The sequence below is a fragment of the Dipteris shenzhenensis genome, chromosome 6, assembly GCF_047967505.1.
Source record: "Dipteris shenzhenensis isolate YYH24624 ecotype China chromosome 6, Dip_SZ_1.0, whole genome shotgun sequence".
Classification (NCBI taxonomy): Eukaryota; Viridiplantae; Streptophyta; class Polypodiopsida; order Gleicheniales; family Dipteridaceae; genus Dipteris; species Dipteris shenzhenensis.
The window spans coordinates 29,441,909-29,457,401 of NC_141601.1; the positions used below are offsets into that span (position 1 = coordinate 29,441,909).

At 44.1% G+C, this 15,493-nt stretch overlaps 1 protein-coding gene across 3 annotated transcripts in view; it reads left to right on the plus strand.

Annotated features, from left to right (window-relative positions):
- The window catches only part of LOC147901031 (uncharacterized), a 35,568-nt gene extending 21,079 nt beyond the window's left edge, over positions 1 to 14,489 (plus strand). For all 3 annotated transcript variants that reach the window (XM_087376207.1, XM_087376209.1, XM_087376208.1), the window contains 3 exons: positions 12,991 to 13,083; positions 13,386 to 13,472; positions 14,117 to 14,489. In XM_087376207.1, the coding sequence (XP_087232333.1) occupies positions 12,991 to 13,083; positions 13,386 to 13,472; positions 14,117 to 14,182 (246 nt within the window). In that variant the 3' untranslated portion in view covers positions 14,183 to 14,489. The remainder of the gene's footprint in view (positions 1 to 12,990; positions 13,084 to 13,385; positions 13,473 to 14,116) is intronic.
- The last annotated feature ends 1,004 nt before the right edge of the window (positions 14,490 to 15,493 follow it).

Below are 15,493 nucleotides of genomic sequence, written 5' to 3' on the forward strand. Positions count from 1 at the left end.
CACCTCAACCTTGCTGTAGTCTCTGAAAAAAAGGGGAAACCCCTCCATTCCCTAAGGAATATATCCTCCTGGTAGAGGCTGCCCGGGAGGACTCCTGCTTGCTCGCCCAATCGGCCATCGGTGTGTGAATGGTATCAGCCCAAATACTGGGCAGGGTGTGTGAAGGATGGACTTGTGATCCATCTAAGGCCTATGTGCATCTAGCCCTCCAAATTTGCCAAGTAGTAATACTAGCCAATATCTCCCAAGCAGAATCCACACCAGCGTGTTTTGCTCTATAGTGGGAGATAGACACATCGTCCAGAGAGCAAGGCTTGACTAGGTGTTGTTGAATCGAGATGGCCCAAGAAGCATCCTACCACTCATAGAAGATCTGAGGCCCTGACAAAGAGAGCCAAGCCATTGATCCCCAAGTCATGAAGAAACAAGAGGGAACAAAAGTACTGAGGATCCTGGCAGCCCCTAGCCCTATGACTCTCGAATGCTTGTAGTCCCATAAGCAATGATGAACCCGTAGATGAGCACCTAGGACACATGCAGTCTGCCCCAAATCCGGACCTCCCCTTGTTCACATTGCAATCCCTCCATGAATAGAAAGCCAAAAAAATAAAGTGATCTTTCTATTTCTTCGGGATTTCCAGAGCCTCCTCCAAAAGACTTTGCAAATCAGCGGAATCTTGATAACTCTCCCAATGAGGGGATTTGGAAGGTCTCCAACCTCTACGAATCTCTTGGTATTATTGACCGTGTAACCAAAAGAAGGGAGACCCTTCTCTTGGTTCCCTGCAACAATCCATTTCCACTCTCTGGGGTCCTATTGAAGATACTTTATGGGGACTCCTCCATAAAGCCACAACCTCCATGAACCTGAGAGAGAAAGACGAGGGCTTGGATCTATATGCTATGCACAGTCCTTGCCTTGTTCCACATAGCCTAGGATCCTGGCATGCCCATAAGAATATAATCTGAATAAACAGACAGCTTGCCACTTGACAGTCCCTCAAAAGGTCCTCTTGTGCTCCCAAAAAAGCAATGACTTGAAGAGGAATACCTGTCCTCGAAAAAGCCCCCATCCATTGTGAACAAACCATGGGCCTGTCATTTGTATCCACCCAATCATGGGGTAAGGCTGCATTTATCTGAAGTATCAGCCCTGCATTTCCTCTGAGGTGACTGACCAATTGCTGTTAACGATTATCTAGGAAGCCTTTTGAAGCCTTTCCAAGAACCTACAGAGGCGGCAGGGCCTCTCTCCCACTTGGACCACTGCATATAATGAGAAACCAAGCTGCCTATCATGCTCATCAAGTATACAGTCATTCCACATGATAGGCTGCTTGTCACTTCGAGAGAGGAGGGACGAACCCTCCGAAGGGAATTTTTGAAGCTGGCCCAAGCTTTCAGAATAGCGTCAGGCGGGGAGGAAGGAGATCTCAGATGGGCTGAAGTGAAAATCCATTTGGTGTAGTCTATCCAGTCTCCACTTGAGGAGGGTTGCAGGTCTAAATGCAATAAAGAAGGAGGCATAAATCCTCTATCACAAACTTTCAAAGCAAGGCCTTGCATTGCAAATCTGGGTCTATGATGTTGAGAACCCCCTCTTGCATGGGAAGGATCAAGGTCTCCCAAGCCACCATGGCAATAGTGTCTGTTGTGCCATCTAGCCCACTTCATTAAAAATTTCTTATAGGCCTTATGAGCTGAGTGATGCAATCCCTGGAGCTGCACCAACAAGAGCAAACATACCAAGGTCCAAGCCATGGCTTGCAAAACTTGGTAAACAGCCACCACCTTGAAAAAGGAGTTTCCTCCTAATGCTCTCCAACACCAGAGCAAATTGTTACGAAGAAGAGATACCCAGACCGAACTAGCATCCTAGGTACCTGACTGACACACCCCTATGAGTCCAAGTGAAGCCCGAATCAGCCCCGTAGTCTGGAGTTTCATCGTCACTCATCCAAAAGCCATTGGACTTGTCCCAATTAACGTGAGCACCTTTTGCAATACAAAACAAATCCAAGGTTGTCCTAAAAGAAGTGAGAGTTTGAGAAGGGGCCTCTAAGAAAATTGCAGTGTCATGTGCTAGCTCACAGTCCACGCGGTCCTCCTCCTGTCTGAGTGGTAGTCTGAGCCCAAGAATGTCAACTCAAGATCTAAGAAAAATGCCCATAGCCTTGGCCACAAATAGGAAAAGAAAAGGGGCGAGAGGGCATCCCTAATGGCTTGATCTAGAAATCTGAAATCTGTCTCCCCTAACCCCTTAGATAAGCACCTGGCTGTGGGATGATCTATACAAGGCTGCATCTGAAAATCCAAAATGATGAAGGTTGCCCTTCAAGAAATCCCAATCTGCCCTGTCATAGGCTTTTCCAAAGTCCAAGAGTAGAATGGCTAGCTTTTGTCCGCTCCACGTGGCCCACTCAGAAGCTTCCCAAAAAGAGAATATATTATTAAAAATGCTTCTGCCATAAACAAATCTCGTTTGCGTATCATGAATGAGATATGGAAGTATGGGATGCAACCGCAAGTCAATTGCTTTTGCCAGGATTTTGTAGCAAGTGCCCAATAGAGTGACAGGTCTCCACTGGGATTAAATTTATGAGACCCTCTGTAAAAGAGTCAGGCATCTCATTGGAGTCTCAAACACCCTGCAGGGTTGAGGTGATGTGATCCCCAATCATAAAGGTCAAGAAAAAAGAGAGTGTAAGCCCATTTGAACCTGGGTGCAGTCCTGAACTCTATGTTGGTGAAAGGTGCATCAAGAGAGACTCTCATATCTGGTTCTAACAACATAGGAATACATTGCCATATGACATGTCTGGCATCATCTGTGGCCTCACTACCAGAATCTATTGAGAGAAGGGAGGCATAAAAATCTATAGCTATGCGCATGATGGCATCTGGATCTGATTGCAATACTCCATCTGAGTCAATGAGCTGAGAAACACTCTCTCTACTATGCTTACAGCCATGAGGAGAGAAGAAATGCTTATGGCTCTACCTCCCATATGGATCAGAAGGACACTCATGCATGGAAAGCATACTCTGCTCTTTGATCCAACAATAGCAGCAAGGCGCTCTTGAATCCAAGCATCTTGTGGCCTCTTCTGCTCTTGCCTCTGTAAGGCTACCAACTTCTGGCGAATACCAATCTCTCATCTAAGAATCTCATGTATCTTGATACTAGCAAAACGAGAAGGTAAAAGTCACTAATATCATAGAGGGCTGTTGCCATATGTGAAGAGGAGGGCACTCCATCCTGCATGTGAGAAACCCTGTTTTACAAAGTTGCCTCTGTGAGGTCCTCCTCTGCATAAAAAGCATCAAGAATCCTAATATTGGGAGATCGTCCTCTCAAGTGCGCTCAGAAACCATCGACACCACCGGAAAGTGATTTGAAGTGGAAACCCCAGGGGCAATGCATACTGATGCTCCTTTATCCAAGGCCCAATCCGGTCAACCTGTGCATGGATAGGCATCTGCGGCCTCCTATTCGACGAAGAAAACAGGAGTGACTGTGATTGAGTGTGAAAGGCATCATCAAAACAAACATCTATGCCATCGAACTGAAAAGGAAGGCAACCCAAGCACTCCTCTTCAAAGAATGGATGCCACCCTCTCCGCCACCTTTTTTATCTAAGGGTAACTCCACCATGTTGAAGTCCCCTCTAATGACCTAAGAATCTGCAATGGGGGCCTAGGAGTCTAGAGGGCATGATCACTCCGTGTCCAAAAACCAAGGGAAAAAAAGAGTCTGAAACTGAGATGCATGTACCTCCCCTAGTACCCAAAGCAAGTGACTAAAAGGTGTGACCTGAAAGTAATTTGCCCACTTTTGTGCAATCTCTGGCATCTAGTTTGTGCTCCTGAATGAATAAGACATCAATGGAGCCACCAGTAACACTTGGATGAAGATGATTCCAGATCAGCTATCTGCAGCGGCGACGAAGGACGCCACCAAGACCTTGTATGTTCCAACTAACAATCCTCATTGGCGGGAGGATGTAGCATGGAACATCTTACCTGACCTAGTTGCTCGACGAGCGAGGGAGGGAACCAAGTGGCGGAAAATCCAAGGGGGGAAATGCTTGTCCACTTGAGGAAGAAGACACCCTGTCAACAGGAACCCCAACCATTGTCTCACCAAAAGTAGAAGACACAAAGTCCTCCTTTGGGAAGTCCGTGATATCTGCTAGGGCTGCGAAAGTGTTCCTGTGAATCAAGCTTGACATAGGGGTGCGAAGAGTTAATTATCTTCGCAGTCTTATGGTTCAGCTTGCGTCAGTTAAGTCTCCCATCTCCGAAGATATTGCTATTGCTGTGCTTCTCAAAAGCTTACCTGACTCCTATGATACTCTTGTCACTACCTTCAAGTATCATAATAATCCTTCTCTTGAGGGTATCATCAATGCTCTCCAAGAGGAAGAAAGAGCTCAACAACGAAAGGTAACTGACACTGCATTTTTAGCAAAGAAAGGAAGTTCTAAGGTAAGAAAGCCTTGCACCCATTGTGGCAAAACTAATCATGTGGAGAAGGACTGTTTCAAGGCTCATCCATGCACCATTTGTGACCGTGATAATCACCGGGAGAGGGACTGCTACTCAAAACCCTCTACATCAGCCCCTGCATCTACCTCAGCCCATATTGCTGCAACATCTCCATCAGCAGATCGTGCTGTTCCTTCCTCCTATGATGAGAAGTGGGCTTTCTGATTACTTCTATTTCTTGTCTACCACCTTGACCACCGATGATGTAGGTCAAGGGGTTCTAGTGTCTTGGTCTTTCTGTTTGACTACAGTCAGTCTTCTGTCTATCTAGTCTTGTCTATCTGTCTATTTGTCTATCAATCTGACTGTGTTTTAGATCCATCTTGTCCCTACCCTTGTGGACCCATATGAGGATATCACTTGAGGAGGGGTGTCTCAGGATCTTTTGTCTGTCATGTTTTCTATCTTGTCTCTCAGTCTATCAGTCTTTATGTCTGTCTTCTAGTCTTGTCTTTCTGTCTTACTCCTAGTGTCCACTTAAGGAGGGTGTTGGAGATAAGTGCACACTAAGTGTACTATTTCCTAGTCTACATTTGTCTAAGTCTAAGTCTAAGTCTAAGTCTAGTCTTTATGTCTTGAGTGTGTGCCATGTGGCACTTCTACAATTATCCCATAAGCACTCTTGCTTTATGTCTTGTACTTTGGCCCATATATTCAATGGGTCACATCATTCTAATCAATCAGTCTAGCTTGTGTCTTGTCTACACTCTTCTCAAGGTATTTCTTGTCTTTTAGTCTTGTCATTTCATTTCCATTTCCAGTTTCTAGTTCTAGTTCTTTTTCCATATTCCAACAAGGTGTTGGGACTGTACCACCCTCATGTCGAGGTCGAGGGGGAGCTGCTATACCAGAAGGCTTTTTGGGCCTCTTCTTCTTTTTAGGGCAATCCTTGGCGAAATGCCCAAAGGGCTTGCAAATCTTGCATTGGTCTTGTCTGCCCGCAAACTGCACTCTCTGTCAAAAGAAAGAACCATTCGCACGGTGAAGCATGATATGATTGTCTAATAAATTAGGGTCCACAAAAAGGAGTGAGGACCCTAACTCTAGGAACCCCGTCAGACCTGATCACCTTTGCAGTTGTCAAGGGCAAACCAAGGAAGGGGGGGATCTCAGTGACAATACCAAAGTACTCCCCAATCACATAGCGTAGGTGATGGTAAATTGGGGGAGACCGGGAAATCTGACGAAAAGAGAAAACCCTCGCTTGTCCTCCTTCCTAAGGTCAAAGCCTAGTGTGAAAGGCTCAAAGAAAATCTTTCTATGTTCCAAGTGCAAGTACCCGGCTTTGAGTCTTCAAAAACAAAAACAACCTGGAAGAAACTTTGTCCCAATAACCTGGAAGAAACTTCGTCCCAATAAGCGAATATCTTTAAGTGAGAGGTGAGGTATGGTGTAGCATCACGAGCATCCAGTCTCTGCCTTATGACTTGGAAGGGTGAGACCCATAGATGCGTGCGATCAAAGTGGTAGAGCTTTCAAGCTCTACATCCTTCTTGAGTTGTTGCAACTCGTCTTTTGAAAACCTACTGTTTTCGTGGCCGGTGGAACCGGAGTAGGATTGGCTGAGTGGAAATGCATCGCCAATCTACTGATTCAGACATAGATGTGCGATCCATCCGTCACTTCTGTTGCGGTCAGGAGGCGAGGAAGAGGTAAAGAAAAGGGGCGGGATAGAAGAGGCGAGGAAGAGAGGTGGGGAAGGGGCGGTTTGAGGAGGTGAGGTAGGGAGGCGGGGAGGTGGCGGGAAAGGGAAGTAGGGAGGGGGTTGAAGGGGCGGGGATAGGGAGGCAGGGAGGCGGAGTGCAGGCGAGGAAGGGGCGGGGATAGGGAGGGAGGGAGGGGGTTGAGGGAGGCGGGGAGGGGGCTAAGGGAGCGGGCTAGGAGGTGGGGAGGGGGCGAGGAAAAGAGGAGAGGGCAAGGTGGGGAAGGAGGAGGGAGAGGCTGAGAGCAAGGCGGGGCTGAGGGGAGGGAGGGGCTGAGAGCGAGATGGGGTTGAGGAGAGGGAGGAGGGAGGGGCTGAGGGAAGGCAGGGGCTAAGAGGGAGGGGGATGAGGAGGACAAGAGGGGGTGCACGGGGAGGAGCAGCAGCTCAAGAATCTGGGTTTAGCTTGGCGGTTTTGTAAACCCCTCCTTTGAGACATGTAAGTAGTAATCTCTATAGAAGCTGAGTTTAACCGGAAGCTCAGTAGGTGCTATCTGGGTTTGGTATGTGTTAAGCAGTAAGAGATCCTCTTTCATGACCTAGTTCACCTCTCGACAAGCGAGTAAGAGATGTGTTGAGCAATAAGAGATCCTCTTTCATGACCTAGTTCACCTCCTGACAAGCGAGTAAGAGACGTGTTGAGCAGTAAGAGATCCTCTTTCATGACCTAGTTCACCTCCCAACAAGCGAGCAAAATGGATGAAGTCTCAAGGCTATACTGAAATGGTGGTAATCTATCCATTTGTAGTGCCAAGCCTGCAAGCCATTTGCGTGTTCGAGCATACCCTCCTCAAATCTCCCTTTGCCTCTAGTGCTATAGATGAAGTCAGGGCTAGCCTTGGTAATCTGTGTCGTTTGGATGTCGTGGTATTAAAGTCCCTTACCAAAGTGACCACCTAGAAGATTGCATCAAGCTGTAGAGGGCTAGTCCCACACTTTGCTAGTATGGTCTGATGTGGGACCGATGGATTGCTTCGGATCATCCGAGCAAGGAGGAACCTGAAGTCTCTCTATGAGGGACCATTTTGTCTCTGATAAATCTTTCCCCTAGAAGGGACTATCGTATAGGCCTATTGTTTGGTCTAATGAGTGAAAGAGGAGAGACTTGGTTTTGGAATCCTGAAAATGTGATTGGAGTTTTGGCTAGAGCGGCATATCCCTTACTCAAACGGGCCTACATTGTTGGAGCCCAGGTACATATAGGATGCAACAATCTCTATTAGAGTCCCATCAAAGGTAAATTGCTCTTTGTGTGCAACCGCTCATGATGTGTTGAAGATCATGACCTTGGTTTTATCCATGTTGACTTCAAATCATGTGCTTCACAGAAAGATTGAAGTGCGCCCTAATGCTGCTAGAGGTCCTCAGTCGAGCCACACCATTTGCATATAATAAAATTGGGATCAAGAATCCAACTAAGGGAGAGCGTGTACGCCTCAGAGTCATGATGAAGGACTTTAGCTCGTTGATGTAGAGGCCAAACAAGCTCAGTGATAACGGACAACTTGTTTGACCCCAATCGCATTCTTGATCTTCTTTGTCCACCCTATTGAAGTCTTGACGCTCCTTGATATCCACTCATATAGTGTCTGAACTACCTAATTGATGTCGTGATTGTACCTTAAATCAAGGAGTCATCTGAATAATTGGGCTTGTGGTACGGTGTCAAGGCTTTGCAGAAATCCATAAAGCAACAATTAACTGTTTGCATTCGTGCTCGGGACTCCTCAACGACAGCTCACTATAAAGATGTGATCTAGTGTAGCATGATCTATTCGAAAGCCTCATTGCTTCGAATTCGTCACACATGTCTCTTGGGTAACCCGAGTGTGAAGTGTTGTTGCATAAACCTTGGACACAACATGTCCAATCATGATGGTCGTGTAGTTTTCTGGACTCATGGGATTCCTTGCCTTGTGGATTGGGGTAATGGTATTAAGGGTTCAGGTGTGGAGAAAACCGGTGCAACCCGCTTCATTGAATAGCTTTGCCAAAATCGGGGTAGTGTACCAATACCATGTGCAATGTATTCAGTTCAAAGCCCCTCATGATCTTTGACTCAGCCATTGTGTAGATTGAGGTTTGCGTTTTTTATATCATCGGTAGTGAAGAGTGAACAAAAAGGAGGATATGGTAGATGTGGGGAGGTCTGCTGAAGGCTGATGAGGAATGTCATAAAGTGTTCGTGGGTAGGTGCTTCAAATGATTGGATCAGTGAGAAGGGATGTGGACCTCAGCTCGAGAAACAAACTTCATTGGAAGTGTTGCTAAATAGCTCATTCTTGTAAAGCCTCTATTCTTCCAGCACACCGGACTACGATACTCTCATGTGGTCTCTTCGTAGTTTGAAGGTGATACTTGGTCTCTTTGAGCTGACGGTGCAAGGCCTTAGACTTGTCATCGTACCGGCTATTGCAGGAGACCGATTCAATCGGTGGTGGATGGTGGATCTAGTGTGCTGAGAAAAGGATTGGATGGCGGCCTCATGTAAGGAATGGGTGGTAAGTGCGGCTCCGACCTATTGAAGAGGGATATCATTGAGGTCCTCAGGCATACTAGAGAAATCGGCAGCATAGGCAAAGGCTAGTGTATGGTCAAAGCAAATATCCTAGAAAGTGGTGTGTGTAGGGTGTTATGTGGTAATTGGATGGATAAAGTGAAGAAAAGGTATGTATGATTGGCTCCATGAGGTGGATGGGGAATAAAGGCAGGGGATCCCATGATATAGACAATTATTCTGGTCCCTCCTACGTGTGGGAAACATGTGAGCCCACCGGAAGATGGCCGTTATGATCAGGTCATGCATTCTATCCATATCAATGAAGACATGCCCATATGCAGTGATTGGGGATCATCGACCTATGGACACTTGGGAGATAGCTGCCTCATGTAAATCAATATCAAGCAACATAATTGAGTCATGATGAAAATCAATGATTGATCCTTGGTGGTCAACAATCAGTCTCTAAGGAGGAGGAATTCCGTATGACTGAAAAAGTCCATGATATCCTGGTATAAGATAGAGTATGGAGATGCCTCGCCCTCCTCCTGAAGCTCCCTAGTAATCTGTGAGGTCCTTGGAGGAAAGTAGGAGACTACGATGAAAGATCTTGCAATGATGTGCTCTGATCAGAATCTAGAAGAATCTGGCATGTGGGTCACATCTCTCCACGATAATCATCTCCAGGAGGAATGATGGTTATAAAATTGCTACCCTTAGATCCATGTAAACACCCCTCCTCTCCCGCCTTCCTCCCCGGGTCCCATACTCCCATGTGTATTCATAGACTAATGGTAGCGGATATTCCGGGCTCCAATGAGTCTTTGTATAGAAGACAATGTTTGGTCTTGTGTATGACTCCGATAAATTTCGTGGCTCTAACCATAAAGTTCCATTACATTTTCAAATGGCACAAGCCAAGATCTCGGTACTGTGGGGTGTTATAGACCCCACATCCCTATGTGGATGTGTCAAGGGGCCCTTGCTTCAGCAGATTTTTCAAGTTATTTCTGATGTCCCCATAACCTTCTCTGATGTGTGCGTAGGCTCTACATTTAAGGACTTACATGTTGCTCTTTTTCTACCTCCCCTGTGGGGCAGATTTTGCAAATCCTTTCTTCTCTGTGGATTTTGGGTCTTGCCCACCTGTCCCTCTCCACCTCGACATCATGTGGACTGTTTCTGATTTTGCATATTAGATGCCTTTTAAATATTGATATGTCTTCCTTGTGGTATTTCTGCATCACGTAGCTGTCCATTTTGTTAATTTCTTGTTCGTAAAACTGCATTTTTGTCCTCCATATTTTCTGTAGCATTTTCTGCTTCACTATCTCCCTGATTTCATATGCATCTTTTGGTATATCAGTGGCTGTTATATCCCATGATTCCATCCACGTCATCCCTTCCCTATGCCATCTCATGCTTTGCGTAGTTTCCATCACCCTGTGTGGTACCTACCGGCATCCATTTTCTCAACTTTGAGGTAAGCCATGAATTGACAGAATGCCTCGCCTTCTAGAGGTATCATACTTGCTTCAGCCAGTAGGATGGGGTAGGGTGTTTGTGCCTTTACCCCTAACTAACCTATTAGGAAACGTTTATATAGCGTTTCTATTCTTTCCCATTAGATCCTGGAGAGTCTGGGTGTCCAAGCTAGGCATCCGTAAAGGATTTTTATCTGTACAAGCACAGTGTATAGATATTTTCTCATTTCTTAATTCGACAAATGTGACTTCCTGCATCTATTTTGGATGCTATCATTCCTTCAAGTATTCTCCTATCCACACATGCATTCCATTTGTACTTGTCTGTGAAATTTAATCCTAGATATTTATATGTGTTGATTGTGTATAGGGGCTCTCCTTCGAAGGTGACATCCACCTGTTTATTACGTATCCCAATCACCATTATTTTTGTCTTATCTATATTGACTTTCATTTCTGAGTGTCTGCAGAATTCTCTCAATGCATCTAAATGCGTTTGCAAGTTTTCCTTGCTCTTGGTGAAGAATACCACATCGTTTGGGTAGATAAGCATTAGTAAAGCGTATCTTGTAATCTGCACACCCTCCTTGCTATGTATCTTCATCCACTCTTCCAAATCATCGATAAAGAGGCCAAAAACTGTGGTGAGAGGGGGCATCATTGCTTCACTCCTTATGACAGCTTTTTCCTTGGGAACACGATCCATCTACTAGCGGCTGTGCTAATTCTGCTAAAACTTTCTCATGGAGTCGATATGTTACTTCTCTGAGTTCTAGGACTTGAAGCTTTTCCAGCTTTTCCCACAACTTCTTACATGGAATTGTGTTGAAGACTTTCTTGAAATCTATAAGCAACAGTAGACAACTTCTTTCTTATGTTGGCTCCCACTGCTGCAGCTCTTATGGCAACCACATGATCAAGCATCAAGTTTTTAGGACGAAACCTTGCTTGGGATGGTGCTTTGACTTCTTGTTCCTCTGCCAATTTGCTGTGTTTTTGCTCAAGGATAGTGCTGTATAGCTTTGTCATTAAGCTACTCACCATGATAGTCCGATAATTGTTTGCCATCTTACTATCTCCCTTCTTATGGATTGGTACAATCCTACTAAGCTGCCATTCTGAAGGGAACTCTTCTTCGAGAGCCATATTCATGAGCCTGGTAAGCATTTGCTTTGTCTTCTCACCTCCCCATGTCAACATTTCTGCTACCAGCCCTTCGGTGTTTGAAGTTTTCCCATTTGCTAGCTTTTCAATCCTTTATCAACGTCCTCCACAGTTATAATTTCATTTGGTGCTTTGATAGTGTAGTTGTGTTTGATCTTCTCTTTCCCATCTGTTTTGTAAAGGCTTTTGACAAACTGTATCATGTCTTCCGATTTGCTTTCCTCTCTTGAGGTTTGTTTCCATGCAATTTCTGAAAGAACTTTTTTCAGCTCCTCAAAGCTCTCAAGTTGCTTGCTCTTGAGAAATATCGTTTTCTTATTCCTTACAATTTGTTTATATGTGCGTGCTTTTCTTCTTTCTCTGCTATGTCTGCGTTTTCCAGGCTCTATTTGCATCCTTACAATCCTGGTCATACCAGTGATTACATGGCATTGCCACACTCCTCCCCTTGCTTTTAGTGAAGCAATTTTGGGCTGTTGACAGCAGCATATCTGTACTGTATTTGCTCTTGTAGAAGGCATTTGGTCATGTGCCTTTGTTGCCTCTATCTCCCTTTTGTAGACATGAGCCTTTTTGTAATCCATTCTCCTGTTTTTTCTGTTTTTTCACAGCATAACTTGTCCTCCTTTGCCCATAGACATTGCCCTGTGGTCAGACTCAAGAGACTTGTCCTCAAGTTTGATATATTCAATCATGTGCATTGCATGCGGGTTTGTGATTACATAGTCAACTACTCATGATCCTTGAGCTATCTTGCATGTGTACCCACTTGTGTTTTGAAAATTTTGATCTGCCATTACAGATTTGCAGCCCAAAGCATCCACATAGTGTAACGAGTGGCCTTCCCATATGGGTGATTTCCCTGGCGTCATTTGATGTCTTTTTCCACCCCTTCTACTTTCTCCATTCTTATGGGGTCTCTCCCCTCCGATCATATGATGCCTTGGCTGTTCGTGCGTTAAAATATCTTGCAAGAATAATTGCATTATCTGTAGAGAACCTGTCCATATTCTGCCCTTAAGTGCATGAGGGTGTCTTCTAGGGATATGTGGTTATTATTTTTGTAGATGGGAGATTGTGGGGGTGCAAAGTAGCATGTTGCAGGTCTGATATCTCCCTCCCTTGTCCTTATTTAGTTCTCTACCTTGGGTTAGGATGCTCGCTTAGTAGCTCCACCCTTTTGCTCATTGTATCAAGTTTTTCTTCAGTCTCATAGACCCATCGGTCTTTAGCAGACTTTAATAAATTTTCTTTCTTTCTTTCTAATCACATATATTGTTTATGTGGGTCTTCTTTTACCACTTTTGCTGTTTTTTCCCATGTCATTCTGATGTAGCATACTATTCCACCAAATCCTTGTCCTTCGATGTGTGTTTTTGCATTCCACATTGATGTTTTTGAGAAACCTTGATTTTTTTTTGGGGGGGAGGGGAGAGAGGACAGAGAGATTTTTATACTGTCCATTGGAAACTCAACATATCTATGAGAGAGATGAGGAAATTGGTGTGCGGAGGTTGGGTATTGAGTGAGAAACTTAGGTTATTAAATGAGCCAATAGTGACTGACCTATGGTTTTTTGTGTGTGTGTGCAGTTTCTGTTCACACCATTGGGAGTAGGATGTCTTTTCATCGCTCTATGCACTTTGGAAGGTCGGCAACATGAAATTGAGGCAAAGCTCCAAAAGGTTCATGATTTGACCTTTAGGTTTTGTCATCCTCTTTAGCTGCACACTTCAAAAAAAGGAAGAAAAGGACATTTCAAGCTGAGAAAGTTCATGATCTGGCCTTGAGAGCTATTCGGCTCTTGGAATTTATATATTTCTCAGGATTTATCCGTAGTTGCATGCTTATATGTACATAGATGAGTTGCGACCGAGATAATACTATAAAACCTAGTATCCTTTATATTTAAGTTTATGTTGTTTACTCTTTATAACCTTTGAAAGGGAAACCCATTGTAGTTAAATGCTTCAACTATTGCTTGCAGGACTGGTTTCCACTAGTCGTAGCAAACTGGAAAGTTTGGATTCCATTCCAGCTGATCAACTTTGGATTTGTTCCACCTCAATTGCAGGTAAAATTTCCTGATATATTTGCAATTATTGTTATATTGTAAGGGCAGGTAGTTTGTCTGTGCAGGAGGCAACGATTTTTGAGTAAGTTCAGTGCATGTGTTAGATTTAGGCTTCCCTTCACCCACGGAGTTTTGACAGAAACTCCTTACAGAGACCCATGTCTATGAAGCAATACTCATGTATGCATAGATACATGTGCATGTGTGAGAGCCCATGGCTATACAATGGTCTGCACTCTTTGTTTGGTGCTGATGAGATGGTTTGGGGATGCTCTAGTAGCTCCTTCCTATTCTTATGATGGAGACTTGGGAGTTGTGGGTTATGGTTTTGCTGGCTTTGAAAGGATCAATGTGCCATGTTTGTGGATTGATTGGCGTAAAATCAATACATCTATCTAAACAATTTTCAGCAAAGAAGTTGAGAAGACTTGCTCGGTTGGAATGCTTTTTGTTTCAAGGATGCAGGATTTACTATAATTTTTCTTTCTATTTTTGTGAAACAAGCACCACTCTGCAAACCCCTTCTGCCTAGCTCGTACCCCAGAAAAACACAATACAAAATAATATGTCAAATTTAGTATGGGTTGGCATGCTTTAATGTACTCCATTGCTTGCTTAAAGAAATTAAGGCTCCCCTTGTACAGGTGGCTGCAACAAGTCTTATGGGCGTGGCTTGGAGCATCTTCATTTCCTTCATTGGCCACAATTAAAAGCATTCTGTAGTGCGGTATCATGGTGAGTGCAATAAATCTGTTATTATTGTTTGTTGGAAGGACAAACCATCATAAGATATTCCACCTTTGTACAGGAAGGTTTTCTTGATAGTGGTTTAGAACCACAATATACAATGACATGTTGCACTCATTTTATGGCATGTTGGATTTTCTTTTCTGGAAGCAATGCAATCCAGTTGAGAAAACGGGGTTACAATATGATGATTCGTACTGAGAAGGAAATAAGATATCCTTAGCAGAACTTTCATTTTGTGATTACGCATGAATTTGGAATTTTTTGGCATTTCAGGGTTTCAAGACGTGTGTCAGCAAGTATAATATTACTCCTTTTGTGGGCATTAAGTGGATAAAAGTTTTGTTTTTAATGTCTGGGATGGATGGATCTATGGTCAAGTTTTGAACTTAATTGTTCGATCTCACTGTAGTAACATAATGATAGGTTGGATGAAAATTCTATTCTGCAATTGTACGAGAAAGATGTGCCTTGTTGCACACATTATGAATAACCATGTGCGCATATCGGAGGAGAGGAAAATGTGTCCATTGGTCGCACAATCGTACATCAGAATGGGTCGCTGAAAATCATGTGAGCACAAAATTTAGGAGTTGGGATTCCCAAAATTCGGAATCTGTTGGTAATTGAAACTTTGTTGAAGAGAGTTCAGGATTTGTCAAAACTGCCAAATCTGGCGGACTATTGGACGACAATCGATGACTGACCGACCACTGGATGATTGAAGTTCGCTGATGGAGTGCTAGATTGACTGATTGACAAATGTTCAGATGGATTAAGGGAGGAGAAAAAAGAATCCAAGTGTTACTTCATAATAAATCTATGCGTCCGTGCACGTTGTAGCATAAAGAACGTGCAAGAGGAACATTTCCTTGGACTTATAAGACGATCCAAGGGTTACTTGGTGCAGGTTGTAGCATAAAGAACGTGCATGAACATAAGAGGAAAATTTCCTTGGATTTGTAAGATCCATGCAGTGGTTGGGATTTACAAGGAGCTCTAAACGCGTGCTTCAGTGCACACTAATACATAAGAAAATGTGCGCACCACGAGAAAAAGTTGCATATTTCAAAAGATACCAAAGCATCGGACGCTCTTAGGTGGGTAGGATAGAATTTATGCCATAGTACATCCTTAGTAGAAAATATGTGTGTCGTATCGCAGAAACTTGATTGTGCTTGTAGGATAGTCGGATCATTGGACATCGGGACATCGAAGATTAACTAGAACATTGGAACATTGAAGACACCAGAAGGTTGGATATTGGTTGGACG